The sequence below is a fragment of the Pleurotus ostreatus genome (genome assembly GCF_014466165.1).
Source record: "Pleurotus ostreatus strain PC9 chromosome Unknown scaffold_8, whole genome shotgun sequence".
Taxonomy (NCBI): Eukaryota; Fungi; Basidiomycota; class Agaricomycetes; order Agaricales; family Pleurotaceae; genus Pleurotus; species Pleurotus ostreatus.
The window spans coordinates 440,073-458,052 of NW_023503163.1; the positions used below are offsets into that span (position 1 = coordinate 440,073).

General features: G+C 49.2%; 7 protein-coding genes across 7 annotated transcripts; 4 read left to right on the top strand and 3 right to left on the bottom strand.

The window, feature by feature from the left end:
* Nucleotides 1-212: 212 nt before the first annotated feature.
* PC9H_010455 (uncharacterized protein) lies at nucleotides 213-2,151 on the top strand (the record flags this gene model as incomplete). The annotated part of the gene is made up of 18 exons (XM_036779948.1): nucleotides 213-232; nucleotides 298-346; nucleotides 398-412; nucleotides 463-491; nucleotides 540-567; nucleotides 621-702; nucleotides 754-786; nucleotides 840-851; nucleotides 905-918; nucleotides 980-1,088; nucleotides 1,143-1,285; nucleotides 1,343-1,400; nucleotides 1,464-1,534; nucleotides 1,586-1,596; nucleotides 1,646-1,775; nucleotides 1,839-1,910; nucleotides 1,964-1,987; nucleotides 2,056-2,151. 18 exons carry the CDS (start codon nucleotides 213-215, stop codon nucleotides 2,149-2,151), a joined length of 996 nt encoding a protein of 331 aa, XP_036627331.1.
* Nucleotides 2,152-3,810: 1,659 nt separating this feature from the next.
* PC9H_010456 (uncharacterized protein) lies at nucleotides 3,811-5,766 on the top strand (the record flags this gene model as incomplete). The annotated part of the gene is made up of 10 exons (XM_036779949.1): nucleotides 3,811-4,074; nucleotides 4,134-4,208; nucleotides 4,262-4,316; nucleotides 4,374-4,497; nucleotides 4,547-4,600; nucleotides 4,666-4,892; nucleotides 4,949-5,097; nucleotides 5,164-5,218; nucleotides 5,275-5,564; nucleotides 5,620-5,766. The coding sequence occupies 10 exons, from the start codon at nucleotides 3,811-3,813 to the stop codon at nucleotides 5,764-5,766; spliced, it is 1,440 nt and encodes a 479-aa protein (XP_036627332.1).
* A 1,337-nt stretch (nucleotides 5,767-7,103) lies between these two features.
* PC9H_010457 (uncharacterized protein) lies at nucleotides 7,104-9,292 on the bottom strand (the record flags this gene model as incomplete). The annotated part of the gene is made up of 8 exons (XM_036779950.1): nucleotides 7,104-7,214; nucleotides 7,270-7,419; nucleotides 7,466-7,916; nucleotides 7,966-8,135; nucleotides 8,183-8,707; nucleotides 8,756-8,821; nucleotides 8,874-9,044; nucleotides 9,098-9,292. 8 exons carry the CDS (start codon nucleotides 9,290-9,292, stop codon nucleotides 7,104-7,106), a joined length of 1,839 nt encoding a protein of 612 aa, XP_036627333.1.
* Nucleotides 9,293-9,771: 479 nt separating this feature from the next.
* On the top strand, nucleotides 9,772-10,770 carry CCDC25 (Coiled-coil domain-containing protein 25; the record flags this gene model as incomplete). Its single annotated transcript, XM_036779951.1, has 8 exons — nucleotides 9,772-9,796; nucleotides 9,846-9,893; nucleotides 9,953-10,120; nucleotides 10,169-10,221; nucleotides 10,276-10,326; nucleotides 10,376-10,385; nucleotides 10,434-10,573; nucleotides 10,627-10,770. 8 exons carry the CDS (start codon nucleotides 9,772-9,774, stop codon nucleotides 10,768-10,770), a joined length of 639 nt encoding a protein of 212 aa, XP_036627334.1.
* Nucleotides 10,771-10,994: 224 nt separating this feature from the next.
* PC9H_010459 (uncharacterized protein) lies at nucleotides 10,995-12,828 on the bottom strand (the record flags this gene model as incomplete). The annotated part of the gene is made up of 3 exons (XM_036779952.1): nucleotides 10,995-11,128; nucleotides 11,186-11,221; nucleotides 12,375-12,828. The coding sequence occupies 3 exons, from the start codon at nucleotides 12,826-12,828 to the stop codon at nucleotides 10,995-10,997; spliced, it is 624 nt and encodes a 207-aa protein (XP_036627335.1).
* Nucleotides 12,829-13,626: 798 nt separating this feature from the next.
* On the top strand, nucleotides 13,627-15,748 carry PC9H_010460 (uncharacterized protein; the record flags this gene model as incomplete). The annotated part of the gene is made up of 9 exons (XM_036779953.1): nucleotides 13,627-13,855; nucleotides 13,912-13,961; nucleotides 14,016-14,115; nucleotides 14,165-14,389; nucleotides 14,438-14,675; nucleotides 14,727-14,983; nucleotides 15,034-15,131; nucleotides 15,193-15,547; nucleotides 15,606-15,748. 9 exons carry the CDS (start codon nucleotides 13,627-13,629, stop codon nucleotides 15,746-15,748), a joined length of 1,695 nt encoding a protein of 564 aa, XP_036627336.1.
* Nucleotides 15,749-15,900: 152 nt separating this feature from the next.
* On the bottom strand, nucleotides 15,901-17,449 carry PC9H_010461 (uncharacterized protein; the record flags this gene model as incomplete). The annotated part of the gene is made up of 10 exons (XM_036779954.1): nucleotides 15,901-16,005; nucleotides 16,079-16,182; nucleotides 16,233-16,261; nucleotides 16,310-16,416; nucleotides 16,540-16,638; nucleotides 16,683-16,798; nucleotides 16,841-17,042; nucleotides 17,104-17,195; nucleotides 17,247-17,341; nucleotides 17,397-17,449. 10 exons carry the CDS (start codon nucleotides 17,447-17,449, stop codon nucleotides 15,901-15,903), a joined length of 1,002 nt encoding a protein of 333 aa, XP_036627337.1.
* Nucleotides 17,450-17,980: the final 531 nt, after the last annotated feature.

Here is a 17,980-nt window from a genome sequence, read left to right on the forward strand (position 1 = left end):
GCTTTCCTGTCTAACGTTCATCGTGCACTTAATTGACCTAAATTTAGTCGAGATCATGATGTGGTTCGCGCCGTTGTATACACGGTGCAGCTTCTTCACGAAAATAAGGTACTTGTCGCCACTAACCAAACGGGTCCAAACTCGCTTCCCACATACATTGCATAGTATAAAAGCAAGGGACTGAGCGGCCCCACAGCGTCACAACTGCAGACATGGCCGGAATTGACTCGTTGTAAGTTTCTCTATCGCCGATCTAATTTCCCTCACAGATATCTCACTCATGAACGAACCGGTTAGGTTCGGACCAATGCTAATTGGTGTATGCTTAAACTCCATGCTATACGGTGTATGTGTTTCATTTATCTCTGGCTGAGTTGTGCTGAAGCTCTTGATTCAGTTGCTCATTTTGCAGGTATATACTATACAATGCACTTTAGATCGTACTGATAGAGTCGCCGACAGACATATACGTACTACCAGACACGCAAGGAGTAAGCAGATTTATTGACAACCACGCTCTGAGCTCAAGCCATTTTCAGTTACGGCAGGCCATTTCTTGACTATCTGGTACGCCCCTCCTGCCTGTACGATTCCGTATCCGAGTAATTGAATCCCGATAGGTCCTCTATCTCCTGTTCATGGAGACGCTTAACACGGCGTTTGATATCGCTTTGATATATGAGCCGTTGATATTGCGTTACGGTTCGTCTACATCGGACTTCCTGTGCTGCAACATTAACATCATCGATATAGGAACCGAAGAAGCTGTCAAGTTTGTACCATTGAGTCCGTCCACGCTGACATTATCGCATTATCCTTAACTCATCGTCTGGTTCCAGTGTTGATTGCGGGTGGGCGTCCACTTCTTGTGTTCTATATAGTGTTAATCAAGCTCTCTCATCAGATCCCATTGTAATGGTTCGTGGCCGCTCGACTCACCCACGATATGTCGAACATTGACACTTTCCGTCTCCATCAGGCTTTCATATCAACACCGATCCAGCTCTTCTTTGCTCGGCGGATATATATCATCAGTGGTTCTATGCTAATCGTGGCACCAATACTATTCTTCGCGTTTTGTTCACTCAGTATGATCTTCCATCTTCCATCTATTTGCTTCTGCTTATTAATTGTCGCAACAGCCGGCGCAATCGCTGCTACCATATGTACAGCGATCATTCGCGAGTTCGCAAGGCTCCAGGAGTTGAAGGGTGCGATCATGACGTGGCTCTTCTCATCGGCAATAGCGGACATTATCATCACGACCAGTCTGCTGGTGCACTTGGTATAAACACTTTTTCCGGGGCACTTCGCAGACTCCCAACTAATAATACCCAATCAGTATCGCAAAAAGACGGGCGTCAAGGCCACTGACGACATGATCAATAAGATAATGCGGTGTATGTTGCTCCTCGTTTTCCAATGCCCGTCATGTTCTGATTCGAGCGCTTTGGCTTTCTCAGTTACGCTTCAAACGGGTCTGCTTACGAGCATCTTTGCCTCCCTCGATGTTATACTTTTCATCGCCATCCCTGTGAGTCCCGTAGGCTTCTCACCTTGCTACCAGCTCACTGCTCGAAAATAGGACACCGCATAGTACGTCTGAATCCCCTATCTAAAGATATGCGGTTGAATCTTCCATCAGTAACTTTGCCTTGGACTTTCCCCTTTCGAAGCTTTACACGAACTCATTGTTATCAAGTTTAAACGCCCGGGTTGAGTACGAAAAAATGAAGGTGGACCATCTGTCCGTTGGTAATACTACAGGGGCTGAGGTAAGCCCGCTCGTCATATAATGCTACCTGCAATCCACGTCCTGGTCTCCCCCTTGACTGTAGGGCTTGGAATTCCGACAATTTAGCTCGCCACAAACGCACGTGCCCCCGGGCACCTTTCAACGACTCCGTCGGGTAGGCCCATCGTTCTCCGCCTGTCATATGTACCTGAACGCCTTCGACTATAGGGAGGAGCGACCGACTTGCAGCAGGTACGTGCATCTGCTCACCATGGAAGTATGAGTTCGGACCATCGAGTCCGTAATTGTTTCATAATCAGATTCCTGGTGAGACCCAGCAAGACCCAGCGAGCCCTGGGGGCCGTTCTGATTTCAAAGTGGATCTGGGCTTGGATGGGGGAAGTACACCGGCATAGTGTTGGTGTCTTATCTTCCCACAGTATGCTGTGGAACTAAAGGACGCTCATCGACACTTTTGCTGTTGCTTTTGCTTCTCTAGGCCGACATATGAAATAGCCCGCTCGCCGACTAGGGAGATTCGACCAATATCACCCCGCATCCGCCCTCGGATTGATGTATATGTAGCAGAAGTAAAGCAGGGTTTGGACTTCAATGTATTTAATGATGCGCCGATGTAACTCTACTATGTATGGAAAGATACTTTTCGCAGCGTCCTCAATTTTCTCTGTTATCCGACAATGCTTAGTTCTGTCTCAGCGCCAGCTAACTAAAGGAAATTCCCGGTTTACATACGTCCCGCTCAGCGCTCACCCTCCGGAAACTACGACATGCGGATGCGGAGGGCGTCCAAGTTCAGGAGATGAAGAGGAAGGTAATGAAGCGAGTTTCAAATAAGACTCGTTTTGTAGGTTTGTTCCACAAGTCTCTGGCGGATCTCCTGATTGCGCCATTCTATGATTAGTTATTATAGGTTCAAATCTGTCCAGGGCCGTTGTTGGCTTCGACTGGGCCACCAAATGTCTAATCGGCAAGTACTATTTGTGGAGGATTTTCGTTTTAGGTGGTGGTATATCGAGTAGCGTGTGGCAAGGTGATGGAAGACTGCCGGGTGGAAGGTGATGCCTGACCATGGAAACCGGCATCATCCAATCCCCACATCGAAATCCAAAGTCACCGTCGCATACCAGTAACCAGGTCCCTCTATGGATTGGATACCAATCCATTCGCGACCTGAGATTCACAGGCTTCTGCGCACAGGAAGTCGAAATAACACGAATGCCGCTATTGGTTCAAGATATCTTCACGGCAAGGGTTGTGAAATAAGCGGCCAGAGGAAATGAGCAAGCCAATGGCGCAGATCTCCCTGTAGGTTGGGGAGTAGAAGGAACGCATCGAAATCGGGGACCTGGCCAGTATTCGTCCCATGTTGATGTGCATTCCGAAGTCGAGCTCGTTCGAGTTCCTCTGATATAAGGGGTTGATCAGGGGTACGGATTTGCTACCCTGTGGCAAACAAGTGGACCATCCGACTCGGGTATCGATAATTTGACGGGTTTCAAGGTATGTATTCCGGGACGCTCGAGTATTTTGGATTCGCTTTCCGCCTAGTCCTCCGAGCCGGTACGCTTCCCAAAGCGCCGTAAAGTCTGTGCTAAGCTGAATTTTATAGTTCGAAGGCCTCTGTTAACCGAAGATATCAATTTGAAACTCGGGGGCCCATCGCGACGCTTCAGAATCTTCATACCCTCATGCTAGTAATGCTCCATGTTCTTGCAGGGCTATGGGCTCTCGCTCAGCAAATACACCTACAGTCCCTAAACATGCGGCAAATCGTGGGTCCGCCGTAGTGTAAGCGGACTAGTAATTGAGCCGTCACTTACATATCTGCGCCCATAATCATGTACTCAAGCTTTCGACTGTACCCATTGCCGACAGGCTTGTTGACCCTAACCACGGGTGGGACGGCATCCCTATTCAGTTAAGGTTATTGAGGACCACTGGGATGGGAATGAAGGCTTACTTGAGGTCACCAAAAGCAAATAAAACGAACAACCTTCCGCCATAAAGACCCTATGGGCTCATTCATTTCCAAAATCACCCCCAAGGACGACCAAATGTCTCAACCGTCCTATACAGATACCTCCCCTATACGTCAATTGATAGTTCTCATCAATCAGAACGCTTCGATCCTTGAGGCGGTTTGCTCGCAGAAGTCAACCCCCATTCCCGATCTCAATGCACCGTTTCACCCCTCGACGGAAACTTTCCGTAGTATTCCTGTGGCTGCTGAGGCGGCGAACGTCATATGTGCGGCTGCCCTACAGCTTGCCGCTGTTCTGATGCCTCCTCAGGTGACGTTGTATCATGTTGCTGGCGGTGTTAGTCTGTGCTTATGTCTATGCAAGTATACACATACTGATTGCGGGCCATCCTGTAGCATTTCAAAGCTGCCGCCGTCCGTGCTTGCCTCGAATCCAATGTGACCGAGATTCTGCGAGAGGCAGGCCCCAAGGTAAGCCAACGTCTCCAGAGAGCCTGTGGTAGAGAACTCACGCACGCAACCAGGGTCTTAGCGTTCAAGGGATCTCCGCTATCAATGGTCAGGATCCCCAGAAGATGGGTAGGTCCTGTCGGTGCCCTTCCAATGTCCTACATATCTAACGAACGCAACCGTCAGGTCGATTCCTCCGGATATTGGCCACCAATCATATCTACAGGGAAATCGAACCCAATGTATTCACAAACAATCGCATCTCTAGCATGATGGATACTTTGAAACCTACGAAAGATCTATTCGCAGAGTCAGTCCCATGCTCCAAACCTAGTGTACACATACCCATATAGCGTTAGTCCCAAACACAAGCATGATGGAACGCCAGGTCTCGCCGCCCTTGTTGGACATCAGTGAGTACTTATGATCATCGACTTATGAATTTGCAGTCGCTGAGTTGTGGATGGCATTTGTTTAGTCTTGATGAAGCGTTTAAGGCGGCGGCTTACTCCTGGGAGACCCTTTCAGACCCAGCGACTCGCCGTTCGGGTGACCCAAAAGCATCTCCGTTTGCAAGGGCAATTAATTCTGAAGAGACACTGTGGCACTTCTACGAGCACCCCGAGCAGCGAGATCGCCAACACCGATTCGACATTGGCATGCAGGGCATTCAGGCGCTGCAGCCTCCAAATGCAATCCTTGGCGGTGTGTGTCGCTGCTGGACTAACTTCATCGTCGTTAATGTATAACCGCGTGACCAGCGTACGACTGGGAAACCCTACCAGAAGATTCGCTCGTCGTAGACGTGGGCGGAGGGGTTGGAACGTCCTCCTTGTCCCTTGCCGCAAATTTCCCTAGGATCAAAATCGTGGTCCAAGATTTATCAGGTGTGATTTGGGACGGAAAGAAGGTACCTACTGCGCTTCCGAATCTGCCTCAAAGCTTGCTGAGTGTTCATTAATGCTTGGGTACTCAGGTTTGGGCCGAAAAGATGCCAGATGCCATTCAATCAGGCCAAGTTATATTGGAAGGTTTGTTATAGACCAGCAGCTTCAGGGAGGGAGAACTTACCATCCAAGACTTGTAGTGCACGACTTTTTCGAGCCTCAGCCCCGAAGAGGTGCAGCTGTATACCTATTAAAGCAGATTCTGCATGATTGGTCCGACGAATACTGCGTCAAGATACTCACTCAACTGAGAGTCGCGGCGGCCCCAAAGACGAAGCTTGTATTAATGGACAGCATCATGCCTTTCGCTTGCCATGATCCTGGCACCGACAAGTCCGGAATTCCTGGCGCCGTTCCCCGCGAAGCGCCCGCCCCATTGCTCGCCAACTTTGGTGCTGTCAATGAGATGGGCTACAATGCGGATATCGACGTACGCACACTGTGACTTTTGTGTACTGAGTTGATTCACTCAATCAATATTTTAGATGTTCCTCCTCTTCAATTCGCAGGAACGCACCATAACTCATATTGACGAACTTTTGGGGAGCACCGGTTGGAAGGCTGTGAAGGTATACCGTCAAGAAGGGGGGGACAGCACGTTTCTTCAAGGGATCGAGGCCATCCCTATCTAGAGCGTGGTGTTATGAATAGATATCCTTGAAATGGTTCTCGTATCATGGATCCTTGGAGGCGGAGACCAGGAAGGAAAATACTTTCTCTGACTCGAAGATACAATTAAGCGTACTAATCTCTTGAGAAACATGAGTCCAACACTGCATCTAGTCCAACACTGTATCTCTAAACGCTGGAGGCAATGTCGTAGAACGACATGTGGTGTACACTGCCCAGCACCGCATCAGCGAACTATAAGTATAATGACCGTCATATCAGAACACCAAGGTTGACATACATTATGTACCAAGTGTCTCCTGGTAAGTGCTCATTTGTCGTGAGGTCAACTGCGTGTAACGAAAAGTTGTGCAAAGGCCACAAGGACGCATCACCCGCTTGGGCTCACCAGCATCCGATATACAATGCGTCAGGGTACCCCGAGCAACCTTTATCAAAGCAAGGTCAGGGTGTTCAACCATTCGAGCCACTGGGGTCGCATGAGATGCGAAAACCCAAACCATTTCCGCAAAATCATGGAATGGAGCCTGGGATGGCGGCAACTGGCCCATGGAACGAATCGATGAGGCCACAGCGAAAGCCGAAATATCAAGCTCAACTATATCAGTCAACTTATGGGAGAGAACCTGGGCTAGGGGCAGCAGACAGCCGACGGAAGCAGGTATATGATGAAGGATTAAACCGTGACGGCACTTTGGCGCGTCTGAGGGGGATGATAGCATCGTTGGAAGCGGAGAACGAGCGGATCATGCAGGAGCAGCAATACAACGAGGAGCGAAGGCTGAGCCATAGGTTGCTGCAGCTGGAGGCTGGTAATTGGTATCTTAGAAGGGATCGCGGGTATTGAGTGTTGAATCAACGCAGGATCCAGAAGTATGGTTGGTAGGGGCCGAATACGGTTCCCGGCCGCTTTGGAAATCTATCCAGGGACTGTGGATAAACGCAAGGCCCGATATCGCCGAGGTAGTGTGGCTGTTTAAGTGCAGAAGATCCCCGGCTGCGTAGAAATGCAAAGCTGAGAAGCAGCCACTCACAGTGACTGGGCAGCATCTTCTTACCAATGACGATAGCGCGATGGATGAGACAGTCTTATCGACACGTAACATCCACAATGTACAATCATGGCGTACATAACACAACCAGATCAAGGATCCCAGAGTTGGTGATGAGCACGTACCGGACATGATAGGTGAACTCGGCGTTCTGACGCGTTGGAAATTTGTCTCGGTGGGTGGGTATCTTTTGTATTTTTAGCAGCCTTGGACAGCCAATACTACACAACGCACCTGCCCCCTTAAACACGAGCGGCAATCACATCCCAAGTCTCCCTCAAGCCAGACTAGTCTACCATCATCTTCTCCGTGAGGATACCTTCGCCGTAGGCCATGCTTTCAAAGATGATTTGGCGCCATATGCTAACGGTGAACTCAACGGCCTCTTCCTCGAGGACCTTTGGACACATCGTGATCAGGACACATCTCACGAAATTGGAGAAAAGGGCTCACCGCTTCGAGGCCCTCGACAAGTTTCTGTGGGCTCTTATGGTCTTTCAAGTGCTCCAGTGCGAACATGATTAAATCATCTTCTTCCATCTCACCGAGATATTTCATCATTTGACGTTTGATTAAGGGTTCAAACTTCCTATCAATGATGGACTGCACAACTCGTTAGCGATTCAGCATCAAAAGACAACGCGCCTACATCGGATAAACCATCCCAGCGGACCTTCGCTTTGAATAGAGTTTCTTTGTCGTGCGGCACAGAGAGTTTGATCTTCTCCAGCCTTTCTTGTGTCTTTTCGCTGCTCTCTGCGGCGCTGAAGTCGAGCTTAACCAAAGGAACCTTACGTTTCTTGATATCATCCTCCTCTTCCTCTTGCCCAAACACCGTTGCCTTGTCCTTACTGGAGAGCTCCTTTGCAGGGGCGGCGGCTATGGAGACATTCAATCGAACGGGCGCACCGTCATCAAGCAGAAGCCCTGCTTTGCGTTGCTCCTCTGCCAATGCATTCATCTCGTCCATTTGTCTCGCTAAGAAGCTCTCTGATTCTTTACGCAGGTATTCTGTTTCTTCTTCCTCGATGAGGCGGGACTTGGCATCATTCGCCTCCTCGGTTTCTAGTCGGCGGGCGCGGAGATGTCTCCATCGCGCGCTATATGAAGCGATGAGTAATGTCGATAAACGCAACTACAAAGTCTTACCGGTCAACGTAGAAAAGTTCATCACTTTCGTCGTCATCCCAGATGTCCAACCGTGCCCTCATTTCTATCCGATCTTTCTCCTCTGCTTCCCTCTGGGCGCGCTCACGAGCGATACTTCGTTCTATAGCCTGAATACGGTTTCTTTCTCTGGGTTCGTAGCGCCGCTCACGCTGAGAATCGTGAGATGGGTATGTGCATCGAATGTAAAAGGACGTACATCTCTAAATGAAATTTCCTCGTCTTTCCGCCTAGCCTCTTTCCTGTCTGCCTCCAGCTCCTCGTCAGTCTTTTGCACATGTGACGATGCCCGAGAGTCCTCCTGATTGCCAGCAGCTTCCTCTCGTACGAATCCCACAGGTTTGTTATAGCCCTGTGCGCCTTTACCGTGACCTTTTGGCGTTCCTGAAGATGCTGCTGGAGTTTGGCCTTGGGGTTTTCCCCACTCCCTCGTCTTAGGACCACTGGGGGCTCCGACGATTGCGGGAATGCTGGCCTGCACGTCCCGTAGTTTTTCCCGCTCACGCTTCGCAGCTCGTTCTCGAAACTGTGCAATCTCAGAAATGACAAGACCACGTTGCGTTTCTGGAAGATCAGATTCTTGGAGATCGTGAAGATGAGGTGGGATGACATATTTTTCCTTGTCAAGTAGACCGCTGTTGGCAGCATCTTGCGAAACGCGGTTGATGTCAGCAACAAGCTCGTCGATTTTGGCTCGAGCTTGCTTGTTCAAAGCTTCGTCGGCCTTTTCTACATCAGTATGGGACAAAGAAAAAGAAAATTTGAATCATACATCTGTCACGATCTTCTGAGCTTGATGTGCGTCGAGCAATAGTTTCGTCTTCTCATCCGCTTTCACCTATTATCTAGAAGTAGGCTTGAAGGTACCAAGATGCATATTAGGGACGCACCAGAAGCTTTTTGTTCGCGCATCCGTCCTCCAGAGCCGGTAGCTCAACACCATTCAACAAGTTCATAGCCCTGAGCGCCGCGTCTAGATCTTCGTATTCAGCGAAGCCAAAACCCTGTGGCTTATTCGCGGGGGTGATGAGGCGCTTGAAAGACCTGACCAAACCACATGCCTGCAAGCCGAAATGCTCAGTATACCTAGGTATGCCCAGGAAATCCGACTCACTGATAAAAGTTGGTTCATGTAAGAATCAGTTATTCCTCCCGATATGGAGCCAACAAATAGTGTGGCGGCCCTCTGCGCTGGAGGCGGCATAGAGTGCATTTGCTGCTGCTGTGCGAGAGCCGATATTGAGGGCCCTTGACCGTATGACGGCAAAGGTGGACGCAGACCAAGTCCTAACCGATTGGGTTGTTGCATTCTCTGGAAACTACGCCGTGTAAGTGATCTTCAAACTCGTATGTCAGATTACAGTTCCTCAATCCGTAGTATTCATCGCCCACCTTGAACGTCAGTGAAGATATAACCAGAACAAACGAACGAAGAGGACGAGAGATGATATGGAGGTTTGAGTAAGAGAAATGGCTTCAATGAGCGCCTGAGCGCCTACCGCGATAGATGACCAACGAACCATTCCCACGCCCTAAGTACGTTGAATTACTAGTGCACGTTGCCATCACGGTATATTAGCTATAGGGCCTATGGTTGTAAGTACTGCTTCACGAAGAGTGAAAAAATTGTCTATATTCCGGAATCCATATGTCAGGCAATTGTGTGACAGTGTACTGTCATTCTAGCCTCAGTAAGTTCCCCCCTGTCCGACATACCCTGGGAACGCGCCACAAATCATGTAGCTCTTGCTTCCGACCTTGGAACGGCTGGCGTCGTGATTCCCGGAGATGGTCTTGTTCTTTACATCTAATGGTATGGCTGCGTGCAGGTGGTACCTAGGTTGTCTGACAGTTCTCTATAGTTGCGAACCCACCGGTCACCCTCTACATGGGTCGGGACAAGGTTGAGAGTAAGTTAATTATCACTAGGTCCTAGGATCATCGTGTATCGCGCTGACCTGATTCGTAGACGAGGACTTGATCAAGTACGCTTGGCCCCAGGATGTGTGGTTCCATGTCGATAAACTGTCTTCTGCTCACGTCTATCTCCGAATGCCGGACGGGATGTCTTGGGAGGGCATTCCTGAGGATCTTCTCACCGATTGCGCGCAGCTGGTAAAGGCAAACTCGATCGAAGGTAAATAGCCGGTCCATCTGTAGAATCGCTGCTGAACCCTGGGCTTAGGCAACAAGAAAGATAACTTGACGATCATCTACACGCCAGCCGACAATCTGAAGGTTTGTCGATTGTGCCATCTTTCGTGCCCATCTTGTCAACTTGTTTAGAAATAGAAAACAGGGGACATGGCAGTGGGTCAAGTTTCATTCCACAGCGACAAGAAGGTATGATCTTTCTATGTTATCTTCGCAGGCTTTTCACTCCCATACTTAGGTCAAACGAGGTATGACACGTGGAATTTAATTCAGTAGTGATTCTGATACCTACAAAGTTCATGTCCCAAAACGGGAAAATCCCATCGTGAATCGTCTCAATAAAACCAAGGTCGAAAAGGTCGTCGATCATGAACAGGAAAAAATCGACCGAATAAAGAAGGAATCGGCGATCAGGAGAGCTGCTGCCGCTCAGAAGGTCAGCTCCACTTCTCTCTACCCTCTCTCTTTCTTACGCTTCATGTAATACAGAAGAAGGCTGATGCTGAGCTGGCCAAGCAACGAGAGGCCGAAAAGGCCGCCAAGTCCTACGACTCGTTGTTCGAAGTCGAGGAAGACTTCGATGCGAACGCGCCGCGCAAGACTGGCCGCGAACTTGAGGAAGACTTCATGTAACTTTCCATCCATCCGAGCATTTGTTGGATATCATGCCTAGCTAATAACTGAATATGTATAATGATTTATGGGTGGGAATGAAAGCACCGAAATTCACTCCCCAACCGTTCCTTTGCCTCGACGCTCGCCCGAACGAATCGCATCCTATACCGGGGTTAGTTGAGACATCACAGCTAGTGCTAGTTGAAACCCACGAGAACCCTACGCCCGGTTCTAATTGCCCGTCACATCCCAAGACTGGGTCTGGAAGCCGAAGGTGCGCCCCATCCTTGTTTCTTCGCCGCCTTTGCGAACGTCGAAGAGTTGCCGATGTCCTGCTTCGTGGACGAAGAGTTTAACTTGGAGCTGTTCTCTGGTTCTGCATATTATAGAGGGGAGGCAGCAGCTCATCCACCATGAATATTGGTATACTCACGGGTGGAGTTGTCGACCTTTCCCTTGTCATTGTTCACTAAGGTAGTCATCGAATCGTTTGACGAGTACATTTATCTTCTGCTAAGCGGCTCGTTGGGTGATCGACCAGAAACGCCCGCGTCAAAAGGGAGAGGATGACTGTTGTGAGGGAGAAAGTTGATGTCTATCTTGTCTGTTGCAATACCAATATCCCACCTATATATACCGTTTGCCCAAGCTCTCTTCGTGACTCATACCATACATTTGAGATTGTTAAAGGGTATCCGCCAACCGAGCGTGCGAATATGTCGGATGCCCTAGATCTAACCTTCTGCATATCTCAATACTTCAATCGCGGTCGTGTTTCTACACCGTTGGAATTATAGGGTCCCCCGATGAATACGAGAGAAAGAAACTCAGGAGCCGTGTCACATGGAGTGAATACGATATCCCCTTACTCGGTCCCGCCGCAGTCGGGTTGTAAAGTATATGCCTGAGGCTTGGCAGCGCTTGAACAAATTGTGCGCAGCCACTGCCAGACCACCGCTGGTGTGTCAACTGCGGTTAATCTCACCATAGTGCTGCGGCTTCTCTTCATCCAAGAAGTAAATAATTATGGATAAGTGTGAACTTGCATGCTGAACCTTGGGGCACCGAACATCCCCGCAGCGTACATCTGACCAACTCGTAGTAAATTTTAGCACTACTGCGGCCCTTCTGATTCGGGAAGTAAACGGCCCGGGGGTTTCAGGCCCGCAGTCTTAAGACATGATCGTCGGTGGGTTGGAAATGGTACGTCAAACGCGTACTAGACAGCGTACAAGATAATCTTATCAGTAGCCAGCGACAACCCCTATTTCTATGAGTTGCTTCAACATCAGCATCAATACATAGAGTACCCGGCCAGCTAACGGTGCGACTTCAGGGCAGAGGGTACGGCACAGTAAATTCATCACACGGGAAAATAGATAATAAGAATGATTATAGCAGTGGGGATGATGGGTGAATCTATCTTTAATCTGTGCACTTGCCCTAGAATAATTCAACTATAATAATGAAATAATACCTTCCACGTGAGGACACACCTTCGCCCTAGGCCCAGCAACAGTAAGGGCGCGAACATATACAGCCAGACTGAATTAGTCACCTATCAGTAGCCTCAGTTAGAATACGGTCGATCACCATTTGCAAGCTTGGACATGTCACATCACCTTTGCGCGAGAACAGAGAACTTCCAAACAGTTTCTTTTGTTTCGTTGATTTCTCTTTCTCTTTATCCTTGCGTGGCAAAGTGGGGAGGGCGCTGCTCGTGCCGTACGAGGACGAAAGACTTCCAAACGCTGCCTCATAATTCTTCGGCGCGCTAGTAGATGCCGACGCAGACTGCTCCTGGATGGTGGACAGCGAAGAAGGCTTTGTATTGCCTGAGTTGGACACCCTGCCAGCATCCACACTCTCTGGTTGTGGTGTTGGGTTCGAGTATTGGCCCATTTGACCTCCGGGCATGGCAGTCCCCGGCGTCCCGTATTTTTGCTGTAATTTTGCAAAGGCGAAGGGAAAGTCCTTCCGCCGCCGCCTTCCTTTTGCGGTGAGAGGTGTCGTAGAGGAGGATGTGTCGGTAGATTGGAAAGATGTAGTAGAAGGGTTGATATCTTTGCTAGACATACTATGGTATTCTGTGAATTGAGTAACCGATGAGATGAGTTATGACGAAGGAGCCTCTTTTTATTGACCCTCTGTGTCTATAATAGTATGAACGTCTGTGGAAATAATACGCGCAGTTTCGGAAAAGACTTCTGAAGGGTGCATTGCCAATGCGAAACGACCGCATGGAGATCTCGTATTCGAGTCAGCGCAGGGCGCCCAAAAGTGATTTAGACTCGTAGTCTCTGAACGCAAGCTGTATGGAACTGTTAATTGGCTATTGTCCTACATCCGGCGCGCAGAAACCAGGAACCAGACAGGTTGCTGTAGCATGATTACCCTCGACCCAGCTTCAGGGATACGCCTTGAAGGAGAAGCAAATGGAAGCGAGCGCAGGCCTGCGCGTCTGCTGACTGAGTCAGCGCTGCAGAAACCGACCACTATGGAGTCGGGTTTGATATCTATTATTAGTGAATGACTCTACATAGGAGATTGCTTGGAGATTGCAGTTCAATGAGGAAACAACCATCCATACACGTAACGAGTATAGCAGATTGAAAGGCACATTCACGGTTGTGATACTGTACCACCTCGGCCGTAAATCGCCACCCTGTATACCAGTATTTGAGGCTGTACCACTGCAAGTAGTGGTAACCTGTATAGGTCTTATACTCGACCTCAAAGCTTTGAAGCGTAAGCATAGGTGATCCGATCACAATCCAACGCGGGCTTGAACTATCGTCGAGGTGGTTGCGATAGTGATCGGTGGCAGTGCGATAAGATATTAGCGTTTCAAAAAAATCTATGAAATCATCCACGATGAGCATAAGACTTCCACCGGTCCACAATTCGGCTGCAGAAGATGATGGGCTGTCTGAATCAAGCTCAAGCGACCAAGACGAAACATGGGACGACTGGGTGGACGACTCGCCCCCGAAGCCATGTCGCTCGCTGTTCGACGATAGTGTATTCCCCTCCGTAGATCAGACCATCGCATACGACAAAACAACACATGGCTTTGATCTCGGTGGTGCCTTCACCAAAATGGGTGAGCATTCTCTCTCCCTCCACCACACGATCGCTTAGGCTGCTTAACGACGACAGTTCTTGACATCCACGGTCGAATCAGATTGATCAATTTCATCAGAAAGCATGTACGGCCTTCTCCTTACATCTACAAACAAGTTATATGAAGCAGTGCGCCTTAGAAAGTCTCACCGAAAGAAGTTTTCACCTTGACTGGCAAAGAATCTTTTTTCTCGTCAGACGATTATCTCATCCCTGTGCTCGAGGACGATCCTTTGCTTCGTATGTTCATGTTCAAAATCGTGCCACACAGATGCTGATATCTGTGAAGAATGGCAACCAGACGACTGGTCAGATTCTGAGGGCGAAGATGAGATTGGATCCGATCCGATCCAAGTTCTCGAGAAGAAACTTGCAGCAACGCAAAAACAATTGGAGCACTATCGCATATTTGCTGGCTCCGTTCTTGCGGGATCTCCAGAAGCCAGTTCGAGTGGCAGCAAACCTGCTCAGCGCGATGATGACACGCACTACTTTGACAGCTATGCAGAGAACGGTATGCGCACGCCTTTCCCTTTCCTCCCATAGACGCCAACTGTTATAGATATCCACGCTGTGATGATTCAGGACCAAGTCCGTACCTCAACCTACGCGTCTTTCATTCTCGGACACCCAGCCTTGTTCAAAGACGCGATCGTCCTTGACGTAGGCTGCGGTACCGGAATTCTCTCGCTTTTCGCCGCCAGAGCTGGCGCCAAGAAAGTTATAGCCGTGGACGCGAGTGATATCGCAAAAAAAGCAGAGAAGATCATCAAAGCCAACGGATACAGTGATGTCATCCAGTAAGATGAATTTGTCGACGAGGCAGGTAGACCGAGCTGATCTGCCCCCAGGGTGATACAGGGGAAAGTCGAAGACATCACATTGCCCGACGGGATCACCCATGTGGACATCATCGTGTCTGAATGGATGGGATACGCTCTTCTATATGAGTCGATGCTGGATTCTGTACTTGTGGCCCGAGATAGGTTCCTCAAGTCAGGTGAAGAAACTGGGATCATGGCACCAAGCCAATGTCAAATGATGCTAGCGCTATGTGATGCCTCCGAGGTGCGCAAAGACAGAGTCGACTTTTGGGGCGACATCTACGGTAAAGCAAGAAGCCAACTCAACCTCATCCCCACTAAATACTTTTCCTAGGCTTTGACCTATCGACGATGGCGGAGGAAGTCTTCGATAACGCTATCATTGATGTCGTGGGTCCAGAAAGTCTACTAAGTGAACCATACATTGTTAAGGTAAGTTGAAATAGCTTATATTTCCCGTTTTGCCAATGAAACGTACTCATGGAGCCCGTAGGATCTGTCGCTCAGTTCAATAAGCGCACGCCAACTCTCATTCGCCTCTTCTTTCACTCTTACATCAACCGCCGAGAAACGTACCAAGCTAAATTCATTCGTCCTCTATTTCGACACATTCTTCAATGCGTCGGGTGCCCCCATCTCACCTTCTACTAAAGTCAAGGTCACCAAGGAGCAAGACCCAGTCGTTGCCGAAGTCTGGCCAGTTGGTGGCAAACCCGCCCCTAAGAGAAGACAAAGTCTGGGAAAAGACAAGGAGAACGTAGTCAGCTTCAGCACTGGCCCGCAGAGTATCCCTACGCACTGGAAGCAGACGATATTCTTGTTAAGGGAGCCTGTGAGGATCGAAGAAGGCAAGCGTTGATAGTGTCATCCTTGATGAGCGAGCTAACTCCAGTGGATGACTTACAGGCTCCGTTGTTTCAGGAACGTTCTACTGCAAGAAGAGCGAGAACAATTCGCGCAGTTTAGACGTAGAAATCCACTACTGCGTTCAGCGGGACGCCGAGTCGCCCATCGGCGAGACAGTAGTTGCGATGTACAAAGTCGAATAATCACAAAGTATGTTGTAGAGTAGCGGCGATTCGGTCTCTCCGCCACCGCAGTACTTCTCTGGGAACTAGACAATGGTATGGGTCATACGCAGTTTGGATGTGGTGCAGATGGACGCCTAAAGTTCATGTGGTGCAGACGGATAAAAATATCTTTAGTAGTGGCCATATGTAGCTGCGAGCCTCGATTTGACATATTCCCCCGCAGTAATGACTTCGTACCGACTTGGACGATCGGGAGAGACGCAGCTTGAGATCGGCTGCGGATGTCCACCGTGATCATGATCAGCTCTAGGAACATACCCTAGATTTAATGAGCGCGAAGCTACGCACTTCAAGGCGAACATGGTAGTCCGTTCCAAAGAAGAGAGGAATGGAGTAGCGCTCCCTGCCACTTCTGTTAATGGCTCGATGAACGGTTGATTTGAAGACATCATCTATCAATGGTATCAGCTTGGCAATAACTTCGAATGAGAGATGGCCTTACTAGTCCAACGGGCAAATTGATCCCCAAGGCTAGTGAGACATAAGCGATTAATGATTCGGATGCGTTCCATCACTTACTTGATTACTAGTGTCCCGTCAATAGGAGGGGCATCGATCCACTGTTGCTTAGTATTCTGAACTTGCAATGCCATCTTTTCCGGTTCTTGAAGGAGTATGGTGAAGCACTAGTAAGCAAGTTGACTCAGAGGCAAGGCAGGGAGGGGTCTAAACCAGGGCGCACCTCCCAACTAAAAACGCGACCAACGATTCGATGAATAAAGGGCCTAAAGGCGTTGTCTCAGATATACGTACTCAGTGTGAGCTCCTATCCCAATGACACGATCTCCTTCAGCAGATAATTGCGGTGGATAATGCAACATGCGCATCAGAGCAGCTGAGTGTTTGGTCTACGTTATTAGATTCGAATGTATTCCCGAATCGGGGTTCGTACCTTGTCATCGAAGAAGTCCTCTGATAGATCTAGCGCGAGAGCAAATAACGGGAATAAGGATTTCCCAACATCGACTGCCGCGTGGCTTAGTGCTCTAAATACGAGTCTCAATGACTCTAGAGGATAAGGAGCTTACTAGTACGCCAAAGAAGCTGGACGAAACGAAGGCAGATCCTCGTGAGGCCACGCGTTTGCTCCAGCCATCACGCCATCGACCTCTCTAGCTTCGTCTACCGAGAGTTGTAAGTCTTCCCAGCCAAACTCAAATCCCTCTTGCAGGTCGCCTCTATTGTTTGGGTCGTTGTTGCCGCTGAGCAACGGCGAGTAACCCTTGAAATTCGGAGATTTCTTATTCTCGAGCTGTTGCACAGCAGACTTTGTAACCGAGTGCGCGGGTGCCTGGGGGAAATATTTGACAGACCTTCATCTTGGATTCCAGTGGTAAGGAGAAGAAGTTGTGAAGTTCGGAGACAGCATTGTCAATGATGGACTGCGAGATTCCGTGTCCTTTGACTGCATGGGTTCGGCGGTTATGATCGGTACTTCATGTCACGTCTCGCTTACCGTAGAAGAAGCCCACCTCCATACAAGCCTTCCTAATCTCCATAGCAAGAGCATATCGTTTCGATGGTTCGGTACTCCTCGCATCCGAAATATCGCTACGCAGATACGTCAATTGCAGTAGTGGTCAGTATTTTTCTCGACGTCGCCCACATAATCGGGATGTTCTCGAACGCTGTATCAGGTCCAATTGAGGTTAAAGACATAACCAGATGTGAGCAAATGGTGCGCTGTGCTTGAGACACGGGCAAGAATGATCTGATTTTTGAAGCGGTGAAGCAAGGCCCTGGCCGCTGGAGTACTGTTCTTCTCACGGTTACTCCCCTAGAGTAACTTCAAGTTCGATCGCTAGTGAAGTTCGACCACAATGGATGGTTGGCTAGATTCTGGCCTAGTCGTTAGAATGACCTTGAATGGCGTTTGCTGACGGACGGGTGCTCTGCACTATCACGTTTTCAACATAGGCATCCATTCTTGGGCACAGCCTGTCAGTGCTGAGTGCCGTGCCACCCCCCATTGAAACCGTTGAAAACTTTAACGTGAACTTTGGGTCTGCAAGCGTTCTGGGGGGGCGGGTAACCCTTGGTACGAATTGAGGCTCATGTCGTCTGACCGCCCTGATATTTAATCTCCCTTCTCCTAGGTAGGGAGCATTGACTGGACGTCAGTACCACTGACGACCAATATTCATCATTGGTCCGCATGCAATAACATTAACATTCCCCCCGCTGTTGATC